This window comes from Asterias amurensis, chromosome 2, assembly GCF_032118995.1.
Source record: "Asterias amurensis chromosome 2, ASM3211899v1".
In the NCBI taxonomy this organism is placed as follows: Eukaryota; Metazoa; Echinodermata; class Asteroidea; order Forcipulatida; family Asteriidae; genus Asterias; species Asterias amurensis.
Genome location: NC_092649.1, coordinates 18,591,405 through 18,616,852, shown reverse-complemented (window position 1 = coordinate 18,616,852; position 25,448 = coordinate 18,591,405). Strand labels below are relative to the sequence as shown.

Sequence of the window (25,448 nt, the reverse complement as noted above, 5' to 3'; positions counted from 1 at the left end):
CTGTATATTTATGATGCAGATAATACAACATTCCAATTCTAATTTTTTTTTTTTGAGTGATGCTCTTGTCACCTTGTCATGAGGCTGAACGTTTTAAAAATATTGCACGGATATGCAGACGTGTGGGTGCACCAACCTATGGACAAGAAATGTACAGGGTGTACATGGTAGTGTCGTGGCCGAGCGATTAAGAGCACCGAATTCTAACTCTGGTGTTTCTGATCAGCAGAGTGTGGGTTCGAATCCCCAGCCGTGACAGTGTCCTTAAACAAGACACTTAACCATTGCTTCGTCCTTCGGATGGGACGTAAAGCCGTTGGTCCCATGTGTTGTGTAACGCATGTAAAAGAACCCAGTGCACTTATCGAAAAGAGAAGGGGTTCGCCCCAGTGTTCCTGGCTGTGGCTGCTGTATGCGCCCTAGCACCTTGTAAACCCTATTAGGTGCCTTGAGTACCTTGTTTGTTAGATACATGCGCTATATAAAACTTTGATATTACTTCTTTGCGCATAGGAACAGTTTATTCTTCCAAATCATCCGTTTAGGACAGCTCTGTGTTTTGATTGTATGTACGTTTGTCACAACATCATGGGAGTAAGCTTATTTCGGGAGACTATGTGACTTATGACTTGACTTGGCTTACAAAAATGTGACTTGTGACTTGTTTTTAGCACCATGTAATGGTTTACAAGGTGCTGTGGCGCAATATGCTGCCAATCAAACCAGGAACACCAGAGCGAACCCCCATCTCTTTTCAATAAGTCCACTTGGTTCTTTTACGTGCATTAAACAACATGCAGGACCAACAGCTTTACGCCCCATCCGATGGATGCAGCAAAATTAACGGTCAATTGTCTTGCTTAAGGACACAAGGGTTATGACAATGACTTGAACCTCCAGTGCCTTGTGACCTCGGTGTACCAGCTGAGTCGCACGCTATGCAAGGGGTATATTTTCTCTTTCTTGAGGTAGGTGCCAGAAACAAGTCGAGTACCCCCCCCCCCACATTTCTTGACAAAATGGAGGACAGACCCCTTTTATAGACCGCCATTGCCAAGATCGAACATTGTCAACTTGTGCTGCAAATCTCAGGAATGAGAAATTTCAGACTTTTAACTGCCTTGGGAAATAAATGAAAAATTCCCCACTTTTTCACCGAATGAGTAAGTCATGCTCTTTGATATACTTTTCCAGTTCTGAGAACACTGTTCCCAAAAGATTCTTGAAATCTATAACTCCAGGGGTAATCAAAAGGCGGAAATCATTTCTTTGTGCCTCCAAACATATTGAAATCTATAACTCTACAGGTGACTAACAAGTTCCATCATCACGACCCACTTCCTAAACTAAAATCTATATCCCAGTTGAAGAAGCGACTCGCCCCTAAAATTTCATCACCCAACGCTAGGTCTTCCTTTGACCTCATGTCCATGTAAGACAAATTATATTATACCATGATTTTATCAAGAAAACAATGGATAGTAGAGATACAGTTATTGAAAGTACAGAGACAAATCTTTTTTTGAAATCAAAACTGAAATATTTATTGTATCAATCAATATTTATATACAATCGGATTTGGTTTTGAGTGCACAATGTTATTTACAATGTTCGAACATGTGTTTTTCACTGTGATCGAATGCTTAAGACTTTCCTCAAATAGAGAGACTTTGGCTATATGCCTCTCTTAATGGGTGCTATCGATTAGCTTCCCGGGTCAGCCCCGGTCTTCCCCCAGTACGTTCGAATAGCTGTGACGTCATTTCAGGGGATCACCTGGGTCAGCCCCCACTGCTCTGCTTGTGGAACAGGTCCTTTGGGGCTGGCCAAAGGTGTATGACGCCACCACCAGAGGGCGAGTGTGATTGTTTGATTAGCTCTTGTCAGGGGCTCACCCAAATGAGCACCACAGGGTCGACACGGGGAATTAAGCTAAGCGAACGCACCCAATATTCATGCATGACATCACAAATCTAGCCAAAAATAAGGCCATCGGCTCACATCATGCCACCACCAGTAGCAGCCCTTTGATCCTAGTTGCAGTGACTGTGCTGATGGTCTCCCTTCAGGCTAGAATGATGAGGTCGTGCATGAATATTTAGAGAGTCGTATTGGATCTGATGGGGCACAATCAATGAATGAATAGGCCTTTGTAGTCCAATGCCAAAGCCAAGCCGTAAGCCGTCATGTTTACTGCTAATGAACAAAATTTTCCCACAGCACATGGTCACACTTCATGCAAACCTTGAAAACTAAATATCCTTTCCATGCACAAACTTATAAGGGCCCTGTCTGTTTTGTTTTATGCCAGAGCTGTTTTCTATTAATAAATAAAAGTGATTTTTTTTTTTGGGGGGGGGGGGGGATGGGGGAGACAACCTGAACTTTGAAATGTATTTATTATAACAATCTCAATGCTGTTGAAGGAGCTTTTTTCCAAAATGTGCCAAAGTACTATAATCTTAGGCCCTCTTCCAAACCACGGCTTCGACTTTGGATTCGGCTTGAAGTTCTATTCTCTCGTCTGAAGCCCTGAGTGCGTATACGCAAAGCATGCGCAATTGTCAAATCAATTAGCGGGGCCAAGCTAGCCTGAGCCGCATCCGAAGCCATTGTTTCGACAAGGGCTTAATTTACTCAACACCCAACTATTTTTGGACTTGGATAAGGTTGGAACACCAGCTTCAATGATTTATAAGCAATTATTAAATGGGCATTCGGTGCCATATTAACTTCCTTAACATAAATGGGACTGTTATTAGGTGTACTACAAAGATTTTAGATCCATTTAGTTGTTCTGTGGTGGCACCCATTCGTGTATTTTCTTGGGTGTTGTGGTGGACGGAACGTATCGGCCTTTGGTGCCTGATAGATTATAGGTGTGGTCGGCGAGGAACTTTCGCGGTGTGGGAGGGACCGTTGTGGGTGGGTCATCCGTCATGAGATGTAGCCACCTATGCCTGTGGGAAATCACATGTCAATCATTAAATTCTATCAATATATTTTTTGATAATATTTTTGCAATTTGTTTCTTCCTTTTCCCTGGAAAGACGAAAGCCCTCTGCAGATGCCTGGGTACGAATCCCACCTGAGTAATATTACTGTGATTTTCTTTTCACAGAACTCTGGAGAGTACCGAGTTTACAGTGCTAACACACATCGGTGTAAAGGCCGAGTTATAGTCGGTAGCGCGATGGTCGCGCGATCAAAAAAGACAAAGTTTTTAGGCCTCAGCGGCGACTATAAACTGTGTTGCGCATCAAAATTTCCATCGCTGACCATCGTGCAACCGACTATCAACCGGGCTGAAGGCAGGCAGGCCTGGGGCTACAAGGAGGCCTCAGGGCCCATGGCCTTTGACTCTCGTGGTCTTGGCCTTGGTGCCCCTTCAAAAGTTTCCCATGGGCTTTTAGATTTTCCAATGGAAGTGCCCTCTCCAAGATAAAATTCCAGGCCTGGTAAGAGTAAGAACCAATTAATATAAATATTCTTCTTGTGAAGGGAAAACGGTTCATAAAAAGCTAGGAAGGTAGTGCATTTTACCAGCCGGGCTCCTAGTGGATGATACCCATGCCTACATCTTTAAGGACTGTGAACTAAAGGCAACATGCCCCTGGTGGCAGTTGATTTGGGTTTGACAGTCCAACTATAAGTGTCACCCTCACCTTAAAGTTTATTTTAGGGAGTATCGCATAAAAAACTTTATCAAAAAACTTACAAAGTTTCAAATCATACAATGTACACTTTGACACATAGTCGGGCTTACCATTCAGCAGGGACCATACTGGCGTCCAGGTTCCAGTACTTATCTTGTCTGTACTCTACCCAACGGTGTCTCGCTAAAATAGAATCAGGGGAACGTAAAAGATGCTTGGATTAAATTCTTGTATAGATAATATGAAAATAGAAGTGGATATAATCTGAATCTTATTAATACCGACATTCTCGCTACTGGATATTTGAACATGTCTCCGTGGTCAAGTGGTTAGACTGCAGGACTGTGCAACAATGAGGTTAAAGGTTCGAATGCTACGAGCTAACCAATGATTTCACAATGACTAGAATTAAGTATTGTTGTCTATTTACTGAATCACAAACCTTTTTGATTTGAGCAATTCATAACTGTTAAATCAATGTCTGTTTGACAGAAATCGGCTGTTGTCAGCTTGGTGTTTATTTCATTTATTTCATTTCATTTCATTTACACATACGGGAAGTTCATCAAAACAACATACTTGAGTCAACACCAATAGTCAGTGTGCCATTTGATATTGAAGGATAGCATCATTTTCAAATTCCAGGCAAACCTGAATTGTGTTTAAAACTGAGAGGCCGTAGACAACATTGCAGAAAAACAAAGCGTTTATTTATATTAGACGGAATACTTACACTGAATATATTTCTCATTTTCAAAGTATTTATTGCCAAATTTGTCAGTTCCAACCAGCACACCTAGTCGAAGATCATCTCCTCTGTAAAGGAAAAAAAAAGTCTGTAATTTTAAAATATTTACTAGAGGCAGTTATTTATTAGCATAAATAAAACCTTACTTGGTAACAAGTAGTGGGGAGAGGTTGATAGTATAAAACATTATGAGAACCGGCTCCCTCTGAAGTAACATAGTTTTTGAGAAAGAAGTAATTTTCCATGAATTTGATTTCAAGACCTCAGAAATCAAGCATCTGAAGTGAAACCACACAACTTCGTGTGACAAGGGTGTTTTTTTCTTTCATTTTTATCTCGCAACTTTGACGACCAATTGAGCTCAAATTTTCACAGGTTTATTTTATGCAAATGCTGAGATACACCAAGTGAGAAGACTGGTCTTTGACAGAGATCAGTTGTTTAGGTTCTTTCGAAATTTGACTTTTTTTTTGATCAAACAGGACTCGCAAAGCTTATCAGCCTGCATTTATTGTTTCTAGCCTTTGTGATCCAGTTCACTGTCATCAAGAAAAACATTAACCCCAATAACAGACTGAGGATTGAATTATTGTAACTACTGCTTAGTGCTTGATATGACTGTTGGGAGAGTTACGATCATCACAACTGATTGGTGATCATAATTAAGTACAAAGTAAAACACAACAATTAATTATAAATATTTAAATAATATAATGATTTATGATTTTCTTTGAATTTGATGAAAAGCCAGCTTGAGTTGACTGAGCATCATTGTTGTGTTGATGTCTTGAATTTGATGCGTGTTAAAGCCATTGGACACTTTCGGTAAATAAGGGCCTACACTTTGTGTATCACAATTTATATATAAAATAACAAACCTGTGAAAATTTAGGCTCAATCGGTCATCGGAGTCGGGAGAAAATAACAGGAAAACCCACCCTTGTTTCCGCACGTTTCGCCACGTCACTCATGACATGTGTTTAAAATAAATCCAAAATTTTCGATATCGAGAATTGATAATTGTTTTAATGTTTTAAAGACTTTCACCATTACCTTTTGTAAACCTTACCCTGTAAGTTATTTGTAAATCTGTGAACTTTTTTTTTTTTTCTGTTCCGAAAGTGTCCAATCATCATCATGGCTTTAAATATATGCGCCCAGCAGCACAACCACAATCATCATGGTAAATTTGCAACGTTATCAAGTACAAGATTTGTATATAATTAATTTTCTCTGTTCTTACTCTATGATTTGGTTAATGCATTTACTATTTAAAGTCTTGTAAGTTTAGAAGAAAGAAAAAGGATTGCTGACAAGTTGCAGCGCCACCCATCGTCACAACTGTGTCAACCCAAATAAAATCGTCTTACGACGTCTTTACTTTATTTGAAATGATTAATTCAACTAATAAAATTGGCTTGATTCTAAAACGAAATTACAGATAAAAAGCATGATAGTTCTACTTTAGTTTTTTACCGCAGGATCTTCCAAAAACAGCCCGTTATACCACCGTTTACACGAACAGTTTGGAAAAACCGTCCAGCTAGCGCTCCGTAGCTGAATTTCGCCATCTTGGATTTTAAAGGTCAAGGTTCAAATTCTAACGCGCAGCCTCGACTCGACTATGGAAGGCAAAAGAAAGTATTTTTTTTATTGAAAAACATTTTGAAATAATGTTTTTTTAATGGTTATTTATAACTTAAAACCCTAAAAATTTACACAATATTGACTGTTAAAGCATTTATTTAGCTTTATAAAATTTTCAGTTAACATTAAACGGCAATTTTCCCCTTATTTATTTTAAATCATCGTTTTTTTGTTAAATGTCATATATAAGCACAGGCTCTTCTTATATAGTCAAAACATGGCGGTGAATTCAAGAACACCACTTTCTCGTTCGTTCAAGCAAAGATTGCAGGTAAATGAACAATTTTTCACTTCAGAGTTTTCAATATTTACTGGGTTTCTTTTCGTTTAATGTATCAGAGTTTAACAACTGATGATATTGATTTTTCTACTCGAATTTATTTGGAAAAAGTGATTATAATTGTAAATTCGTTGTCGTACTCGTACGTACGAGTCGTAGTTAGTCGTACGCGGCCGCCTCGGCCCTGTCACTGTCAGTCATGCCTGTCACTTCCTTGTTGTTGTGTCAGGTTGTGTCGTGTCGAGTGTCGACCTGTCGTGATTTTTTTTTTTTGGGGGGGGGGGGAGGGGGGGTTATAGTTTCTAGAAGTAGGGGGGGTTGGGTCTTTTATTTTTTACCAGTCAAGACTGTCACTGTCAGTTTGTGTCATTAAGGTTATTTAAAGCCATTGGAGTCCTGGACACTTTCGTTCGGTAAACAGTATTGTCCAAGGCCCACACAACGTGTATCACAACTTCTATATAAAATGTATAAAATAACAAACATCTTTCAGGACATTTCGTACCTTTACCACTTCGTAACCTAGACAATTTGTAGGTCTTCTAACTAACACAAGAAGACGCTTCTCGTACCTTCTCGTTGTACCTTGTTCTAATTTGGGGTTGGATAACTTTCCGTATTGCGCCACCACTTTTTCACTCATTTTTACAAAAATGGATCTCATTGAGGTGAATTAAATACTATATTATTCAATAGGGAATGGAAAAACGGTGGCACCATATGGAATATTTTTCTCAGGATTTCTGGCTCTAAAAGTGACCCCTTACTTGTGGCTAGACCATAGAGCTGGGCTAGCCTCGACTTACCACTGCCCTGGATTTGCAGGCTAAAAAAATTTATATATTGATTTGTTGTATAGTTCAGGTCGATATGTCAAGAAAAAGCTTATCGAAATAAAACATACATATAACTTTAACAATAATTGTAAACCTTTTATTACTTTAAATATCCCCAAAACAAATATGGAATTTGTTTTCATCAACAAATGTTTTTGGCCTGCATTGTAGAGAAGCTTTCTTTCTATCTTCCGATGAGTACAAATATCCCTCCAGAGGATAGTCGTTCATGGGTGCAAAAGTGCTTAGTCACAGGAACAATTAAACTGACGGCAAAAAGTCACGTGCTGACGGGAACGCACAGAAAATGTACACCGGTTCTGGCGTACACGCCAGAACCCGTGTATGTACGCGTGGCCCATCTAGTTATTCTATTCTATATCTGTGACTGATACTGGTTCTTGGCCGTCACTGTCAGCGTGGTTGAGGACACTCTGTCTCTAGTCTCTTTATAATACTCTGGCCTTTCCAACGTTTCCCCCGTCTTCTATCTCTTCTCTCTGGACTCTGTAGGCTTCAGTAGCCTCTCCTTCAATACTTTCCCTTTAACACTTTTAAGAAAGAGTGGTCAAATATGCAATAAAATCACATAGAATTTAGTCAGCAAACTTCTACTTCTTGCTTTGACAATGTTCAGTTTTGAGTTTTGAGTTTTGCTTGCCCTCATACATGTGTTGGCTGGCTGGCGGCAATACTGCATCAAAGTATTAAATGACTTGCCTCAGTGGCCGAGTCCACTGATCTTCGGCTTTGGCATAAAAATTGTATGCCAACTGATGCACAAATCTGCCTAGGAACATGGACTGGTTGGTGGCTAGAGCAGTACTTCACACACCCTCTCGCTCCCTGGTTTGATGTCAACTGACTTCACACAGCATTTGCACATATAGGTTCTTTCTCTCTCACTTTCTTTGTTATCAGCCACACCCTAACTAATTGTTTCTGTTAGTCTTCTACTATTCTATATATACCACTAAACTGAACATAAAGGGACACTTGCAATCAAAGTTTTGTAGCTGATTCAGATTGTTTGGGCTACGCTTTTATTGTCACTTCTAAGTGCTACATTATGCCAGTGAAACCCTAGTTAAAGGTTTAAAGAAACATTCCACCATATGAACAAAGTAACTAGTGGTACAACAAAAAGTCCTGTGTGTGTCCAACAAAGGCTGGTTCCAACCAAAAGGAACATACCACATAGTTAACAGTGCATGCGAAAAACCACAGTCTGAGTACCTGTTAGTTTTAGTTAATGCTAATAAGACTGGAAGTTTGTAAATAGGTAAGTTAAAGTAAGGACTGATTCATTTTATCTACAGGTAAGTAACAAAATAAAGGCATAATTTACATAAAGGCATAAAGGCATAACTACATTGTGACAAATCCCCTTGTATTGTCCAGAACCCAGTGGCCATGATTGTACCATGGAGGAATAACTTAGACATAACCCATGTCTATTGTGTAGTACCATGCCCAGTTTTGTATGGTCATAGGTTTAGGGTCCAGTAACTTCATTGCATATTTTTAAAGGATAAGTTTGAATAAGAAAGAGATTTGTGCTGGTGTGCATGGTGTGATGTGTGAGGGAATACAGTGTATGCTAATGGGATGTCAATATAGGGGGTAGAGCAATTGAGTTTGATGGGATGTGAACACAGTCCTTCTGTGAGCTTGTGCTGGATGCACACACCCCGTTATTTGCTGTGCGGTTGTATGGCTTTTTGGAGACCACAGTTTTTCAAAGAAATATATTGAAAAAACCAACCTGAAAATTTGCTGTGCTAGCTTTGCAAGCTTAATCATTTTTATCAGCTGTTGTAGGCTTTTAGCCTCATTCTGCCAGCTTGGAAAAGAAATTTGGAGTGTGAAGTTGCGATGCTAAAAGTCGACTGGGAACCGCTGGTGTAGTGTAAAACCTCTCAAATTGGTGACTATTATGAGGTGAATCCACGAGAGTGTAAAGTAACCAAAAGTTGGTGGTGGAGTATATCCATCGTACATCGTAGTATTGATGGGAGTGAATTTGGTTTGATTTATGTTTGGTTTTGAAGTGAAACTGAAGACCTAGAAATACAAATAATAATTAAATGTTGCTTCTACTTCTACTTGTATACTCGGTAGGGTCCATAAGACAGGATGTAAAGTCGAGAAGTGGTTAGGTTTTTCCCACAATTACTGAATCACTATTTCTGCATACGAAAAAGGAAATCTCAGTTTTTACGACCAGTTGAAAGCGTTATATTGATTTGCAATACATGTAAGTACTCATTGTACTGACCTAAAGCTTGAGACTAATGTTTATTGTTTATTGACAAATATTCAAATAACCATTTATCTGTGCATGTTTTTTTTTACAGGATCTTGACTGTCCCTATGTGGATGGAGTGGATGAAACATGGATAGCGGAATTATTGTTTCAGCCCGGAGAGGCGAGGATAAGACTTCTACAATGGCTCTTCTCAAGGTACAGATACATTCCCAGCAGCAGTGAATGATTTCCCTTGTATAGACCGTATTGAATAACTCCTTTGTTGCCTTCAAAGTCGCCATCTTGTAGGGCAAACAGTATGTGCGTCTAAACGCAAACACCAATGAAGTACGCAACATGCAACATTCCCGGTTTGATTTCTCTGGCACATGTGCGCACATGCGCACATGCGCACAGAGGGCAGATGTTTGATCGGTGACCTCATATTCAAAACGGTGTATAGCAGAGTAGAATGCTATAGCAAATATGTCAGTTGGTATTCAAAAATCATTGTTTGCTACTCAATGTTACCATTCTGTGTGCACAAAATTTGCTCAAGTCAAAATATTTTGCTACGCAAAAGTGTTGGATGAATTTGTTTCCTGATATGTTGCAAAATGGAGGGACACAACTGAGGGAGTAACAAATGGTTTGGATAATTTGTCAGCCAAAAACATTTAAGTCTGAGAAACAATTCATGCATGAAGTATCCCTCAGATCTCTGATGGTTGGTGTTCGTTTGCAAAGGCTGCAGGCAAAGATGCAGTTACACCCGGTTCAGACAGGCGCTCCAGAGTCCGCTGAATCAAATAGATTAGGAGCGGTCGACCCAGATAAATTTGGGTTTCAGACAGGCGAACTTAACATATCATTTACATTAGGCTCGGCTCGTGACAAGATCGATGTCTGAAACAAAGGCGCTCCAGAGTCGATCCGGACAACTGCAACAGTCAAACTTTCGACTTCTAGCACGTCCAGTCGCTCCTAACTGTTTCAGATGTCAAACTTTTTATGCACTTAATTTAATACTTTGTTTCGGCCCGACTCTAGAACACCTGTCTGAAACGGGGGCAGTGAATACCAGGTGGGCTGATCTGTGCTGGGTTTTTTTACCATGGAAGAAAGATCTCGTGCCTAAACATGGATGGTTGACTTTTTTGTGTTGACTTTCTTGTGTCACACCGTGTGTGACAATTTTTGTTATGCTTTGTCAGAAAATACTAAATTGTATTCTTACTTTTTCTTTTACATTTACATTATTCAGCTAATACGTTTAGATTCAGATGTTACTTTTGTTGTATATTTCTTTATAAGTTTGCCAGTAAATCACGTTCATATTTTCTTCTTTTTTACTTGCAAGGTAATTTTTTTTTAAATGTTGTTTTTAGGTTTGATGGAAAGTTGGCTGAGATGTTGGACAATCATTATGTACTGAGTGAGACACAAATGGACTCCAGGCTACAACGTGAGTAACGTCAGGTTTTATACATCATGGATTTAACTGTACTCCATAAATCATAATCATGTGGAAGTGTCATGGCCGAGCGGTTAAAAGCACCGAATTCAAACTCTAGTGCTTCTGATCAGCAGAGTGTGGGTCAAATCTCAAGCCGTGACACGTGTAAGCAAGACACTTAACCATTGCTTCGTCCTTCGGATGGGACGTACATGTAAAGTTGTTGGTCCCATGTATTGTGTTGCGCATGAAAAAGAACCCAGTGCACTTATTGAAAAGAGAAGGGATTCGCCCCGTTGTTCCTGGCTGTGGCTGCTGGCATGCGTCATAGCACCTTGTAAACCCTTATAAGGTCCTAACTTATTGGGTCTTAAAACTCTTCACTGCAATAACCTATCTTTCTGAAAGTTTGTATTTACTCACCGTCTTGAGTACCTTGTTTGGTAGATACTGTCGCTATATAAGACTTCTAAACTACTATTATTATTATAACCTCCGTACAAAATCTTCACGATATATAAATAAATAATTAAATAATAATTTGGGGGGCTAATCATCCTTACTCGCAGCTAAGAGCTGAATTGCGAAGGACGCGATTACACGTGTTCGAGAAGCTGGTATTCAAGGGCGCCTTTGGCTGCCAGCCACATCAACCCATTATGACTACAGAGCACAGCCAAGATCAAAAGTGTTTGATTTTTTTTCCCGAGGTAGGAAAACCGGATGGTCTGGAAAACCCTCATGGCACAGCAGAGAACCAACGCACAACTCAACTCACATGTGGCCCCGGCCGGGAATTGAACCGGGGTCACCTTGGTGAGAGGCGAGCGCTTTATGCACAAGCCAACCATGCCGTCATATGGGTGATATTTACTCGACAAAATATCACCAGTCAAAATTTTCGATATCGTCCAGGGTTACGTACAATGTAATATGACGATGACTAGAGCAAGCTTGTCGAAAACATTGAGACCAATTAGGAACTCCAGTCCGCGGTAGTGAAGTTAAATAACAATCCACTAAAAGCTAAAGTTACAGCGCCATGAGTGTCACTGAATGGCAGACATGTGCGCTGTATAAGAAGCCACAATTCTTATTATTATTCAATGAGAGTTTTTTTCTTCTGCTTTTTTTCTCAGGCCTTCTACAGATAGCTTCAATTATGGGTTTATGTAAAGCAGATGACATTGATCTTATAAGGGTGAGTAAACAATATTGGAATAACAGTGTGATAATCTTGGTCCAATTTCATAAAGCTATAAGACACTGGACACTATTGGTAATTGTCATTGACCAGTCTTCTCACTTGGTGTATCTCAACAAATGCATAAAATAACAAACCTGTGAAAATTTTAGCTCAATTGGTAGTTGCAACAGAATAACGGAAGAAAAAAAACCTTGTCACACAAAGTTGTGTGCTTTGAGATGCTTGATTTCAAGACCTCAAAATCTAATTCTGAGGTCTCAAAATCAAATTCGTGGAAAATTACTTCTTTCTCGAAAACTACGTTATTTCAGAGGGAACCATTTCTCAAAATGTTTTATACTATCAACCTCTCCCCATTACTCGTTACCAAGTAAGGTTTTTATGCTTATAATTATTTTAAGTAATAACCAATAGTGTCCACTGCCTTTAAACAGAAAATACTGCTGGACAAGTTTCTCCCCAAACAACTATGCAAACGTTAATGTAATTTTGGGTGGTAACCTGTTTCTGCTAAGCGATACAATTCAGTGTTTAGCAAGTTTTTGTGCTTACAGGCTTTATGAAATTGGGTCCTGGTCTTCACAGTGTGGTACATGAAACTGTCTAGAGAATCCTGTTCTATCACCCCCATTCTGGACCAACTTCCCTGGCTCCCTATCTCTCAACGAATCATTTTCAAGCTGATGATTATTGTCAACAAAGCACTTAACGGCAAGGCTCCCCTCAATATTTAAGAACTTCTTCAAGTTTACAATTCATCAATACAAGGAGTCTTCAGTCAAGTTCCATGATTCTTCTCATTGAACCCAAATCTCGACACTCATGGGGTGACAGGTTTGTTTTTTTCAGCTGCGCCACGCATCTAGAACTCTCTACAAAATTAAAATCTCTTCTCAAAACTTATCTTAAGTGACAGGTTTCCAAGGATTAATTACGTTGTGTCTGTTTTTCATTGTTTCTCTTTGTTTTGTTTGTTTTTGGTTTACTGTGCCTTGAACACCCAGTGGGTGGACATGTTCACATTACAAGGCTTTATTCTTATATATAACTTTCAATGACCGAGTTATAGCTGGCTGCAGTTCATTAAGAGTGACCGACTAGCCTTATGGGTGTCTTAGTGCATCAAGTGCTCACCTGTGGCCCTCGTTTGTCCAAATGTGCGTTGGTTCTTTCCTTATGCCACAAAGTTTTTTCTATGTGCCCTCCGGCTTGCCTCCCTCCAAAAGTGTTTCTCAAAACGCTTAAAACTATCAAATGCTGCTCCAGGCTTCTTACCAAAGGTTTTAATTGCCATTGATTTAAAGAGCGATTTCCAAACATACCTTGTGTTTAACTATGAAGTTATTGACTTTGGTGTTTACAGGGTGCAGCATCTTCGAACAAGCAGATTGCATTTTGGGATCAGCTTCTTGACATTCTATGCATCTCAGATGCTTCTGACAACCCACAGAAGAGATCCATGGCAAGCCCTGGAATTATCAGGTAAATTAATCAGGGAGGCATTGTTGGCTTGAGCGCTCGCCTCTCACCAAGGTGGACATGGTTCGATACCCGGTCAGGGCCATAAAATGTGATTTGCACCTTGTGTACCGTTTTTGGTATATATATGTGCGCTAGACTTTGATACGTGCGCTATGTAAGACTTTGATACAAGTGCTATATAAGACTTTGATATTACTATTAAAGGAACACGTTGCCTTGGATCGGTCAAGTTGGTCTTTGAAATGCGTTTGTAACCGTTTTTTTATAAAATGCATATGTGTAGAAAGATGTTGTAAAAGTAGAATACAATAATCCACACAAACATGCCTCGAAATTGCACGGTTTGCCTTTTACCTCATCGACTAACACGGTCAGCCATGGCCGACCGTGTTAGTGCGCACAGTAAAAGGAAAACCACACAATTTTGATGAAAACGCTTTTTAAAGACCAACTCGTCCGATCCAAGGCAACGTGTTCCTTTAAGTTGTCTGTTGGTTCTCTGCTGTGCCACAAGGGTTTTCAGTTTTCCTCCTACCTCTAGAAAAATCAAAACACTTCCGATCTCTGGCTGTGCTCCGTGAGCATAATGGGTTGATAGGACTGGCAGCCAAAGGCACGCCCTTGCGTACCTGCTTCTCGAAAACAATGTTACCCGAGTCCTTCACAATTCAGGTCTGAAATGCGAGTAAGGATGGTTAGCCTCCCAAAATATTTGTATTATTATTAATGGCAGGTTAATTCAAAGATAGGTGGTTCCAGTCCCATTCCAGTAAATATTTCTTTGTTCAACATTACCCAGTCAGTTTCCCTTGTGTTTTAAAATATTTGATAGATCCCTGGCTATCCCTGCGCTTAGAGGCTTTTGCATTAGGCGCTTTACAAATGTCTTATTATTATTATTATTATTATTATTATTACACGGCAATTAACGGTTTTATGGCTTCTGCATGCCCCCCTCCCCCCAAACCAAGATATTGACAAAATAGGGATACTGCCAGCATAGGGCTACAATCCCGGCCATATCTCGTTTGGCCCCCCCTGCCCCCTTTCACTGTTGGTTCCAATTGCCCATCTTCTTCTGCGTTACAGTCAACATTGAACGGGGGGGGCGGGGGAGACAATTGTCAATGGGAAGTGAACAAGGAATGGGTGGCCCAAGCATTTTGGCCTCAGTTTGTAGAGCACAGGCACGATAATGCAGAGGTTGTTGGTTCTAGTCAATTTTTCTTAGGAAGTGACCAAGAAAATCAAATTGTAAACACATTTCATAATATAAGCATGTGAAGTAGACTATTCCATAGACCTTAATGCACATGACGTCACTCCAGTGAGTAGGGCCCCTCAGCTGGACGTCAAATCCCGTTTTCAAGAAAAATGTTAAAAACACATGGAGCAATGTTTTCAAGTACGTTTTACATGTTTAAAACATTTTCGTCTCACTGAGACGAAAATTATCTTAGTGAAATTGATTTACTCATTTATCAAAAACTACAACACCTCAACTAGTAATATTTTAAGGAAAGCTTTCTACTGTCATTATCTTCATACTGTGTAATATTTTAATGTAAATCTGTGGACATGGTGTTTTGTTTTGTAAAAAAAACAAATTTTTGTTTCAAATATCAAGTAATAAACCATAACAAAAACTGACTGGAAATTTTTGTAACAATTTTTGTTGTTGATTTTATTTTATAATCAATTTTAAATTTAAAGTGACTTTTTCTGACCACTTTTGTCATTGACTGCTACTTACTTTTGGTTGCAGTGAGAGCATGACCCTTGATGACCAGTTTGATCGCGACTGCCAATACTTTACCACCTTGTCTGGACAGCGTGATCTTAAAGAGACATTCTCCACAAAGCTCAACCTTCTACCTCCAGACCTCTTGAGACTGATTGAGAACAACATCAAACAACAGGGACTGGAGGGACTAAGGTAAGTCTAATTTAGCCATTCATTGACCTTTTGAAGACCTTCATTTCTGTATAATCCATAGAGTTATTTAAGAACTAGAGGGCGCACTGGTGATGCTACTTCTCGCTAACGAGAATTGATATTGTTTTACTGTTTTCTAAAAAAGTAAAGCATTTCATGGAATAATATTTCAAGGGAAGTCTTTCACCACTACCTTCTGTAAACCCTGTAAGTTATTTGTAAATCTGTGAACTTTTTGTTTTTTTTCTGTACCGAAATGGCTTTAATGAAAACTAATCATTTTTTTTTTTTTTTTTGGGGGGGGGCTACTTTGGCAAGGTGATTTTGTAGTTTCAGTCTGTCGTCTTGGGGAGATAAATAATCTTGGTATGTGGTATGGCCCTTTCTGAATCTCAGGGAATGATTTTGTCCAGCAATTTTGCATAGGGATGAGATTGTTCAGACTTTTGGCTGCATTCAGACCTTTTATGTCGGCTTGGTAAAGAAAATCAGATAATACTTGTTTCCATAAATAAAGAAGTCCTGCTCAGTGGTCTACTTCTCTAGTGCTTTGGATACTGTTTCCAAAAGCTCCTTGGAATTTATAACCCCAGGGGTTACCAAATGGTAGAATTGGCATCATTTCAACATACATGTACCTTTGAATTTGTATCCAAGTTTCAGACTTTTTCGTTAGTAATGACTCTCGCCCCTGATAGCAAGAAAATTAGACTGAACTTGTTTTGGGGGTTGAACAAAGAAAAATTTTCTAGAGCAGGGTTTAAACCAACGAGCCCTGGTTTAACGTGCTGGCGCTCTACCAACTGAGCTATCTAATAGCCCAATAATAATAACAATAATAATAATAATAAGACATTTGTAAAGCGCCTAATGCAAAAGCCTCTAAGCGCATAAATGTTGGCGGACTCTCTATTTTGGCAATTTCTTTGTTCAGGGTTGCCAGTCAGAAGTCGTGAAACCGTTAAATGCCATGTTAAGTCGGGGATCACACACAAGTTTTTAATACAGCCTGGGAAGCGCCGGCAACCAGGGGATAACCGTAAACCCCAAAATTAGCTGATATTTAAGACTAGTTTTTAAAGCCATTGGACCCTTTCGGTACAGAACGAAAAAAAAAAATCACAGATTTACAAATAATTTACAGGGTTTACAGAAGGTAATGGTGAAAGACTTCTCTTGAAATATTAGTCCATGAAATGCTTTACTTTTTGTGAAAACGGTAAAACAATATAAATTCTCGTTAGCGAGAATTACGGATTTGTTATAAACACATGTCATGACACGGCGAAACGTGCGAAAACAGGAGTGGGTTTTCCCGTTATTTTCTCCCGACTCCGATGTCCGATTGAGCCTAAATTTCCACAGGATTGTTATTTTATATATAAGTTGTGATACACGAAGTGTGGGACTTGGACAATACTGTTTACCGAAAGTGTATAATGGCTTTAAACGCCAATTAATATTTGAATTTTTTGTTTTGGCTCTGATCAGCAGAGGGGGCTTGAGTCCCGGCCTTGTGTCCTGAGGCAAAACTCTAAAGTTATATGTTTATAGCTTTCTCCATCAGATGGGGCGTAAAGCTTTGTGTTGCATAATGCACGTAAAAGTTCCCAGTAGTCACACTTAATAATCGCTTAGAGAAGGGATTTGTCTTGGTGTTTCTGGCAGTGGCTGCTCAGTGTGTCCCGGCTCATTGTAAAAGGCCGAGTCACACTGCAGACATGGCGAAAACGATAACGATCACGATGCAAAGAGAATGCATTCTATTGGTTAAATTGCTCCACGCAGCTAGAATACACACACGCTCATTCAACCAATAGAATGAGTTCTCTTTGCTTTGTGATCGTTATCGCTGCAGTGTGGCTTGGCCTTTATAATGAGTCTTATAGGACATGCCTGTCTTGGAAAAAATAACAACAAGCGCTTTAAGATGATTGCTTTGGGACCCCCATATACAAAAACAAGTTTTTATTATTCTAAAATCAGATTATGTTGCTGTACAATGTTTGGATGCAAATGAAATATATTACTATTATTATTATTATTTTTTCAGACCACAGCCCCCAGAAAGAGCTAAACTTGATGAAGTTATCTTCAAACTGTCGAAGGACCTAGAGGCATCTGAAGCCCAACTTGATGCCATTAAAAAAAAGGTAGAAATAAATTTAACAAGATTGGAATTAACCCTTTGTTGATAATTCATAAGTACCCGGAACAGTTTATCCACTCTGATTGGTCGAGAGGGCATCACGTGGGGCTGTTTAAACGGATGATATAACACCAGTAAAAAGTGTTTAAACATAGGCGTGACGTGTGAGCTTATCGCGTGATGTGATATGCGTAACGCATTTAATACGCCAGGATGGCCGGTACTCAATGTAAAAAAATGTTAGCACGCGTGCAGACGCACAACCGTTGAGCGTCAACGCAATGTTTATGCAAAAGGGAGCCAAGACAGAAATTGAAAATTGCCTTGATTTGTTTTACAGATTCAAATTTTAATACGCTTTTCCACAAAAGGGCATTTATGAATGGGAATAAAAGAGTAGTGTCACTTTAAAACCTTGCAAGGTCATGGCCGTACGATCCACGACCCTGCCGATTTTAAACGGACGTTTAAGACCGAGTCACTACTCTTTTTATTCCCTAATTTAAGCATCTCAGAAAGAATAGAGGAATGGTCTGAATGTATGCCTGATGAACAGAGGTTGTAATGTTGTAAAGCGCCTTGAAGTATCTTATTGGGCTATTATAAGAGTCAAGTAGTGTTAATTTTGGTTTTTTACCCATACACCGATGTGTGTTAGCCAGAAGTGTTATTGTTAAAAAGGAAAGGTACAACATTGATCATATTAACTTTGGTTTTACCCTCCCCAGGGAGCTGAGAAAGATTAACGGAATGTTATTTGCCCAATGACCAAGGGCACTATAAATGTAAAGCGCATTGAGACGTTACTGTGGAATGCGAAATAAGAAATAGTTGTTATTATGATGCAAATTGGGGAGGAGTGCTTTCTGCTCTACTGGCCAGGCTTCGGACTGATGATACCCAAGCCTACATCCGTATGGACTGTATTAAAGGGGCAACCCTGTTTCAGCCCTAGGAGTAGGTGGCAACGGCCTCTGGAAAAAAAATATTTGTAGCCCACACTTTGAAGTGGCCTTCAGGCCTTGTGTGTCTGGCGACGTGCATTAGGTTTTTTTTTTAACTTAAAAAATAGAAGATGTGGTTTCCATAACAACAATTTTCTTTCCAAATTTGAAATCTCTAGTATGACTTCCCAAGAAGTGACCCAACGGCTGTCGATAAGGTCACTCAGACGCTTAAACTGGTACTGTCTGAGCTAGCTCAACTCGTAACCAGTTTCTCTTACTGCTTTGAGAGTGAGATGCGCCAATGGTGTAACAAGACTCCACCTAAGCTGGCAGGACTCGGACCGGCCATTAAAAGAGTGCACTCTTTGCAAGCGCAGTTTTCCACGGTGAGTCTTAAAGGGTTTTGCTACCTTTTGTAGATCAAGTTATTGGCCATGACATGAATCCCTACTCCCTGCCTTGTCAGTGCAGTTAAAGGCACTGGACACTATTGGTTACTCAAAATGTTGGCATAAAAACTTACTTGGTAACGAGTAATGGAGAGCTGTTGATAGTATAAAACATTTTGAGAGATGGCCAGGTAAAGTAATGTAGACTTTGAGAAAGAAGTAATTTCACTAAAACATTATAATCGAATTCAATACCACAGCTGAGGTCTTGAATTCAAGCATCTGAAAGCACATGTGACAAGGGTGTTTTTTCCTTCCATTAGTCTCTCACAACTTCGAAGACCAATTGAGTCAAATTTTCTCAGGTTTGTTATTTTATGCATTAAGTTGTAATACACAAAGTGAGAAGACCGGTCTTTGAGAAATACCAATAAAAGTGTCCAGTGCCTTTAACTCCTTCATTTATTTCTTATTGTTTAAAGCCAGTGGACCCTTTAGGTAAACAGTGTTGTCCAAGACCCACACTTTGTGTACCACAACTTCTATATCAAATAACAAACCTGTGAAAATTTAGGTTTAATCGGTCATTGGAGTCGGGAGAAAACAATGGAAAAACCAACCCTTGATTCTGCGCGTTTCGCCGTGTCATGACATGTGTGTAAAATAAATTTGTAGTTCTCGTTAACGAGAATTGATATTGTTTTGCTGTCTTCTCAAAAAGTAAAGCATTTCAGGGAATAATATTTCAAGAGAAGTCTTTCACCATTGTCTTCTGTAGTAAATCGTGTAAGTTATTTGTAAATCTGTGAACTTTTATTTTTTTTTCTGAACCGAAAGGGTCCAATGGCTTTAAAAGAATATATACTGTACCATTATAAAGATGTCCTTTTTTCTTTTTAATAAATGGACAATAAATAACTGAATAAATAATTTAGATTTTGTGTGTTTGTATATTTTGATCAGGTGATGGAAGGCTTGAAGTGTATACAAACTTCCTACACTAGTGTCTGCAGTATCGGAAATAAGAGAATGAATAAAACAGAATCTACAAGAATTGATAATCTGGGTAGGTATAAAAAAACAAAGACTGCAGAATTGGTATACATGTACTTCTACAGAGCGTTGTAGAGTCAAAAACAAAAACTATTCCTTATCCCCGATTGGCAATTGCTTTGTCTGAAAATATTACTGTTCCTATAGCCTGAACATCTGACGTCTAACGTTACTGACGTCACACTTCCAGACCCGTGGATAACGCCAGGGGCCCAGTATAGGGTACCTACTGCTTAGTACATGATTCAAACTGGCATCTTTTTACTGATCCTGCTAGGTGGTCTGTGTAGTGATTATAGGCGTCAGCTGTAATAGATTGATGTCAGCTCTAGAATTTTTGAGTCCTTAGTTTTAATCCATAGTCTCAGGGATGTGATTCTTGGTTATTTTAATTGGAAATCCATTTTTTTTAAATTCCTTTCTTTTACTCTTTTTTTCCTTCTGTCCTCATAAAGTATCGGTGAGCCAGGCTACATTGGAAAGCTTCCAAGAATGTGTAAGCATCATGAACGAGTCACTACATCGATGTGATGAACAATGGCAGACAAGCACTACCTTGGGGGCTTCGTTCATCAGGTAGCGCTCACCCGCACCGAGGCAACAAAAAGAACGTGGAAAGTTTCTTTTGTGGAATGGCAAGCAAGCACTATTAGGAACAGTGTTCATCAAGTCGTGCGACAAGAGTGCGACAGCGAATGACAGGCATGTATGCTTTGTCTTTGAAAGGGCAAGGGCGCCTAGGCATTTTCTCCTTGGTAAAGGGCACCCTACCACCTTTGGGGCAATATTCATCAGGTAGCGATCGCCAATATTGAGACACCCCCCAAAAAATATATGGAAAGTTTCCTTGAGGAGTGGCAAGCAAGCACCATTAGGAGCAGTGTTCATCAACTCGTGAGTGCCACAGAGAAAGGCAGGTATATATGCCTTGTTTTTGAAAGGGCAAGGGCACTAAGGCATTTTCTTCTAAAAGAGGAAACCTATACTTCTACTGGAGCATTTCAAGGGCACCAAGGCAATGGGGGCATGATGAGCAGTGTTCATCAATTAGTGCTTGCCACACACAAAGACAGGCATGTACTGTATGCCTCGTTTTTAAAGGGGCAAGGACAGGTAAATTGCACCCTACGAGGAAATTGTGAATTTCTACTGGAGCATTACAAAGGCACCAAGGCAATGACCGAGGGCATGATGAGCAGTGTTCATCAAATAGTGATTGCCACACACAAAGACAGGCATGTATGCCTCGTTTTTAAAAGGGCAAGGGCACCAAGGCATTTTCTTCGAAAAGAGGAAATTGTAAATTTCTACTGGAGCATTTCTGATTAGCAGTGTTCATCAAAAAGTGTTTGCCACACACAAAGACAGGCATGTATGCCGTGTTTTAAAAAGGGCAAGGACACCTAGGGTGAAGAAACTGTAAATTTTGACTGGAGCATTTCAAGGGCAACAAGACAATGAACAGGGGGCATGACGAGCAGCATTCATCAATTAGTGATTGCCACACACAAAGACAGGCATGTATGCCTCGTTTTTAAAAGAGAAAGGACATCTATAATGTTGGTAAAGGGCACGCTATGAGAAAATTGTGAGTTTCTACTGGAGCATTACTAGGGCACCAAGGCAATGACCGGGTGGCAAGGAGGCAACCGCCTCCGTTGCCTTCATAAAGAATCAGGCCTGGAAAGACATTTCACAACTCTTCAAAGAGGTGGCATAAGGATTGGCGAGCCAGCACCACCATACGAGCAGCGTCATCGGGTAGCGACCGCCAACACCAAAAGTATTGTCGACTGCATTCATCAGGTCATGTATTGCCACACCAATGTCAAGACAACCCAACGAATCTTCCCAGAGGTGGAATGAAGACTGCAAGCCAGCACCACCATTGGAGAGCAGGCCTGTATGCTTTGTTTGTTTACACTTACACCAACGTAACAATACGACTGGGAACAAAAAAATAATTTTTTTTTGCACCAAGAAATGAGAGTACAATTAGACGTTTATCTTGCTAATCTTATATCATTAGTTTATAGGCAGTGGACACTATTGGTAATTACTCAAAATTATTACCATAAAACCTTTTTTGACTACGGGTTGATAATATAAAACATTGTGAGAAACAGCTCCCTCTGAAGTGACATAGATCTCGAGAAAAAAGTAATTTTCCACTAATTTGATTTTGAGACCTCGTATTTAGAATTTGAAGTCTCAAAATCAAGCATCTAAAAGCACACAACTTCGTGTGACAAAGGTGGTTTGTTCTATCATTGTTATCTTGCTCAAATTTTCACAGGTTTGTTATTTCATGCAGAGATACACCAAGTGAGAAGACTGATCTTTGACAATTACCAATAGTGTCCAGTGTTTGTGACAGGGAGTTCTTTGATGGGCTAATTAACAGTGGACCCGTCTTCACTTCTTTTCTTGCTGGGAATTTTGTAAATATTAGTTGTGAATATAGAACTGGAAATGCAGCATTTTGCACAACATATAATGTAAAATTATATTTTCTGCCAATTTTCATAATCCAGTCAACAGACTTAGTGCTACCCAAATGCTGCTGTGTGTCGACTTATAATAGGCTTTATTAGTTAAGTTATCAGGAGAGATAACAAAATGAATATTATAAAAAATAATTAAAGGCAGTGGACACTGTTGGTAATTACTCAAATTAATTATCAGCATAGCACCTTAATTGGTAACTAGTAATAGGGAGAGGTTGACAAACAAAGTCAAGAAAACAACATAAAAAACCCCAGAAATCAACATTGCATTTAAAAACTATTTCTGTGACGTCACTCTATTGATTTAAGTTTAAATTATTTTTTATGACAGATTCGATTAGAATATATACATTTGAGTGTACATACTAAAAATGATAATCATACTGACAGTTATGCTTGTCAGATTCAAATTTGGGGGAATAAAAGCTTTTATCTATCTTTGTACATATCCCATAACTTCAAAGTGAATTTTTTCTGAAATGCTTTACTACTGACAGCTGCTTTTTGTGACCAAATGTTATTTATTGTCGATAATTTTAAGAGTGATAACCAAACATTTACCTTCCCTTTAAAATCTAGTTGACGGAAACAAAAAGCATTTCATCCAAAGTTGAAAAAAAAAAACCACATGGGATGTTAGTTGTAACCTTTAAAGGGGCACACTGCCTTAGGATTGGCCACCTTAGGCTGTGGAAATCATTTGTTTTGAAATGATGGTTGGAAATTTGTACAAGTAGAATTGATTCACTTAATATCCCTCAAAATTGTGATTATTGGGGTTTGTAAATGGTATCAGAACACGGTCCGCTATGTAGAATTAAACTTTTTACTCTACAAAAAAAGCAGACCGTGTGTTCTGTTGGTCGTATTTCAAGAGGCAAATTTATGTCTTGTAATTACTACCACTAATTGCAGGACACTCTAGGTGTTTTAGTGCATGAACATGATGAACAATACATGTACTTGGAAAGGATAGGAAACAATTCTAAACTGCAGTTGTACATCATAAAACTAACCTGTGAACATTTATTTTTAAAAGGTTGTAGCGTTTTTGAGATATTGCCGAAAACCTGAAGTGGTAATGTTCACGCAGGAAGAATAATCTGCACTTTAAATACACAATCTGGGTGCAGTATAAACCCCTCTCGGATTCAAATTGTTGGGGATAAAAAGTGATATCTTTTTTTCATAACCGCAGTACTTTGAAATGAATAGTTTCTCAAAATGTATTCTACTATTTTATACAAAGCTGCTGTACTTCTTAGCAACAAGTTTTTATTGCCATTAGTTTTCAGAGTCATTACCGAACGTATACAGACCCTTTAAACTGGACACCTTTGGTAATTGTCAAAGACCAGTCTTCTCACTTGGTGTATCCCAACATATGCACAAAATAACAAACCTGTGAAAATTTGAACTCAATTGGTCATCGAAGTTGTGAGATAATGATGGAAGAAAAAACACCCTCGTCACATGAAGTTTTGTGCAATGCTTGATTTCGGGACCTCAAAATCTAATTATGAGGTCTTGAAATCAAATTCGTGGAAAATTACTTCTTTCTCAAAAACTACCATTACTTTAGAGGGAGCCGTTTCTCACAATGTTTTATACTATCAACAGCTCTCCAAAGCTTGTTACCAAGTAAGTTTTTATGCTTAATATTATTTTGAGTAATTACCAATAGTGTCCACCAATAGTGTGATTGCAACATGTTTGTTTGTACTAGAAGTGATATACTGTGTCCCACCCAGCTGTCATGAACACACAATTCAGTAAAGACGAAGGTCATTTCTATAAATATTCAATTGAATGAACCCATTCTAATCAATGCGGTTTCCCTTTCATTCACTCCCACACGTTATGGTTTATATGTAATGCTTTCAGGCACAGAACAGCTTTCAAGTTGAGTTTTCCATGGGAAATATTTTTAATTATGTGCAAAAGAGGCCATGAGAATTCCTCAAAAAGTTTTTGGTCAGAAGTTTTTTAAAATTGACTCTGTGCCCCTGATTGATGCCTAGATGCCCCATGAAATATTTCACATTCTTAAATCTGCCTTGCCCCTAAGAATAGGGCCTGGTCATAGCAAAGTGGTAAGACTCAATTTCTGGTGTATCTGACAAGCAGAGTGTGGGTGAATGTAAAGGTACTGGACACTATCTATGTATGGTAGTTACTCAAAATAATTACACTTATTAGCATAAAAACTTACTTGGTAAAGAGCAATTGGAGAGTTTGATAGTAATCAAAAGTCATGATATTGTATTTTGTACATACGTGTGCAAGTAGAGCCTACCTTGCTTAGTGTTTAGTTTTTTCAACAGCTGTTGCTGATTACTGTCAATATATGGATATTTACTGCGGACCTCACTTCCGATTTCAATACAAGTGGGGATGTAATCCACACAATGTATTGTTATTATAAACCTCATCGAGTAGCGGGCCGTGTGTGAATTGTTCATACCAGTATGGAGTGTAACCATAGAATTGGTGACGTCAGGAAAAACCTTGATTACTAACTGGCATTTGAGATGGACAAATAATATTATTGTTATTTAAGTATACTGTAACTGCAATATTCTTGCTCTTTGTTTCTGTATTATTTTTGGGGGTTTTTGGTTTATGTAAAATGCGCACAATGCTACTTTGTAATCAGCGTTGTAGCCACGGTGGGCGAGCCCGCCCAGCACTGACAATTTCCGCCCAGCACTTCAGCTGAAAAATAGTCTGCCGCCCGCCACAAAATTTCCCCCCCCCCCCAAAAGAAATAACAATCTCTGACCAAATTTAAATTCAGCTGCCCACCACTAAAAATGTCCTAGCTACAACACTGTTTGTAATGTACCTTATGTGTTACATACAAATATACAAACATAAACGTGTCTGAACTTGTACATTACAAAATCA

General features: G+C 39.1%; 2 protein-coding genes across 3 annotated transcripts; one reads left to right on the top strand and one right to left on the bottom strand.

The window, feature by feature from the left end:
- Positions 1-1,517: 1,517 nt before the first annotated feature.
- LOC139951017 (NADH dehydrogenase [ubiquinone] 1 alpha subcomplex subunit 12-like) lies at positions 1,518-6,008 on the bottom strand. The gene is made up of 4 exons (XM_071949839.1): positions 5,881-6,008; positions 4,390-4,472; positions 3,767-3,839; positions 1,518-2,960 (listed from the first exon to the last, which is right to left on the bottom strand). Exons 1-4 carry the CDS (start codon positions 5,973-5,975, stop codon positions 2,789-2,791), a joined length of 423 nt encoding a protein of 140 aa, XP_071805940.1. The 5' UTR covers positions 5,976-6,008; the 3' UTR covers positions 1,518-2,788.
- A 188-nt stretch (positions 6,009-6,196) lies between these two features.
- Positions 6,197-25,432, top strand: LOC139950993 (HAUS augmin-like complex subunit 7). Of its 2 annotated transcripts, none has more exons than XM_071949820.1 (10): positions 6,197-6,322; positions 9,525-9,631; positions 10,804-10,880; positions 12,011-12,072; positions 13,442-13,560; positions 15,326-15,496; positions 17,550-17,649; positions 18,769-18,978; positions 19,945-20,047; positions 20,490-25,432. In XM_071949820.1, exons 1-10 carry the CDS (start codon positions 6,269-6,271, stop codon positions 20,612-20,614), a joined length of 1,128 nt encoding a protein of 375 aa, XP_071805921.1. In that variant the 5' UTR covers positions 6,197-6,268; the 3' UTR covers positions 20,615-25,432. The 2 variants fall into 2 exon arrangements, with proteins under 2 accessions (XP_071805921.1, XP_071805924.1); XM_071949823.1 differs by lacking the exon at positions 6,197-6,322 and adding an exon at positions 8,831-9,108.
- Positions 25,433-25,448: the final 16 nt, after the last annotated feature.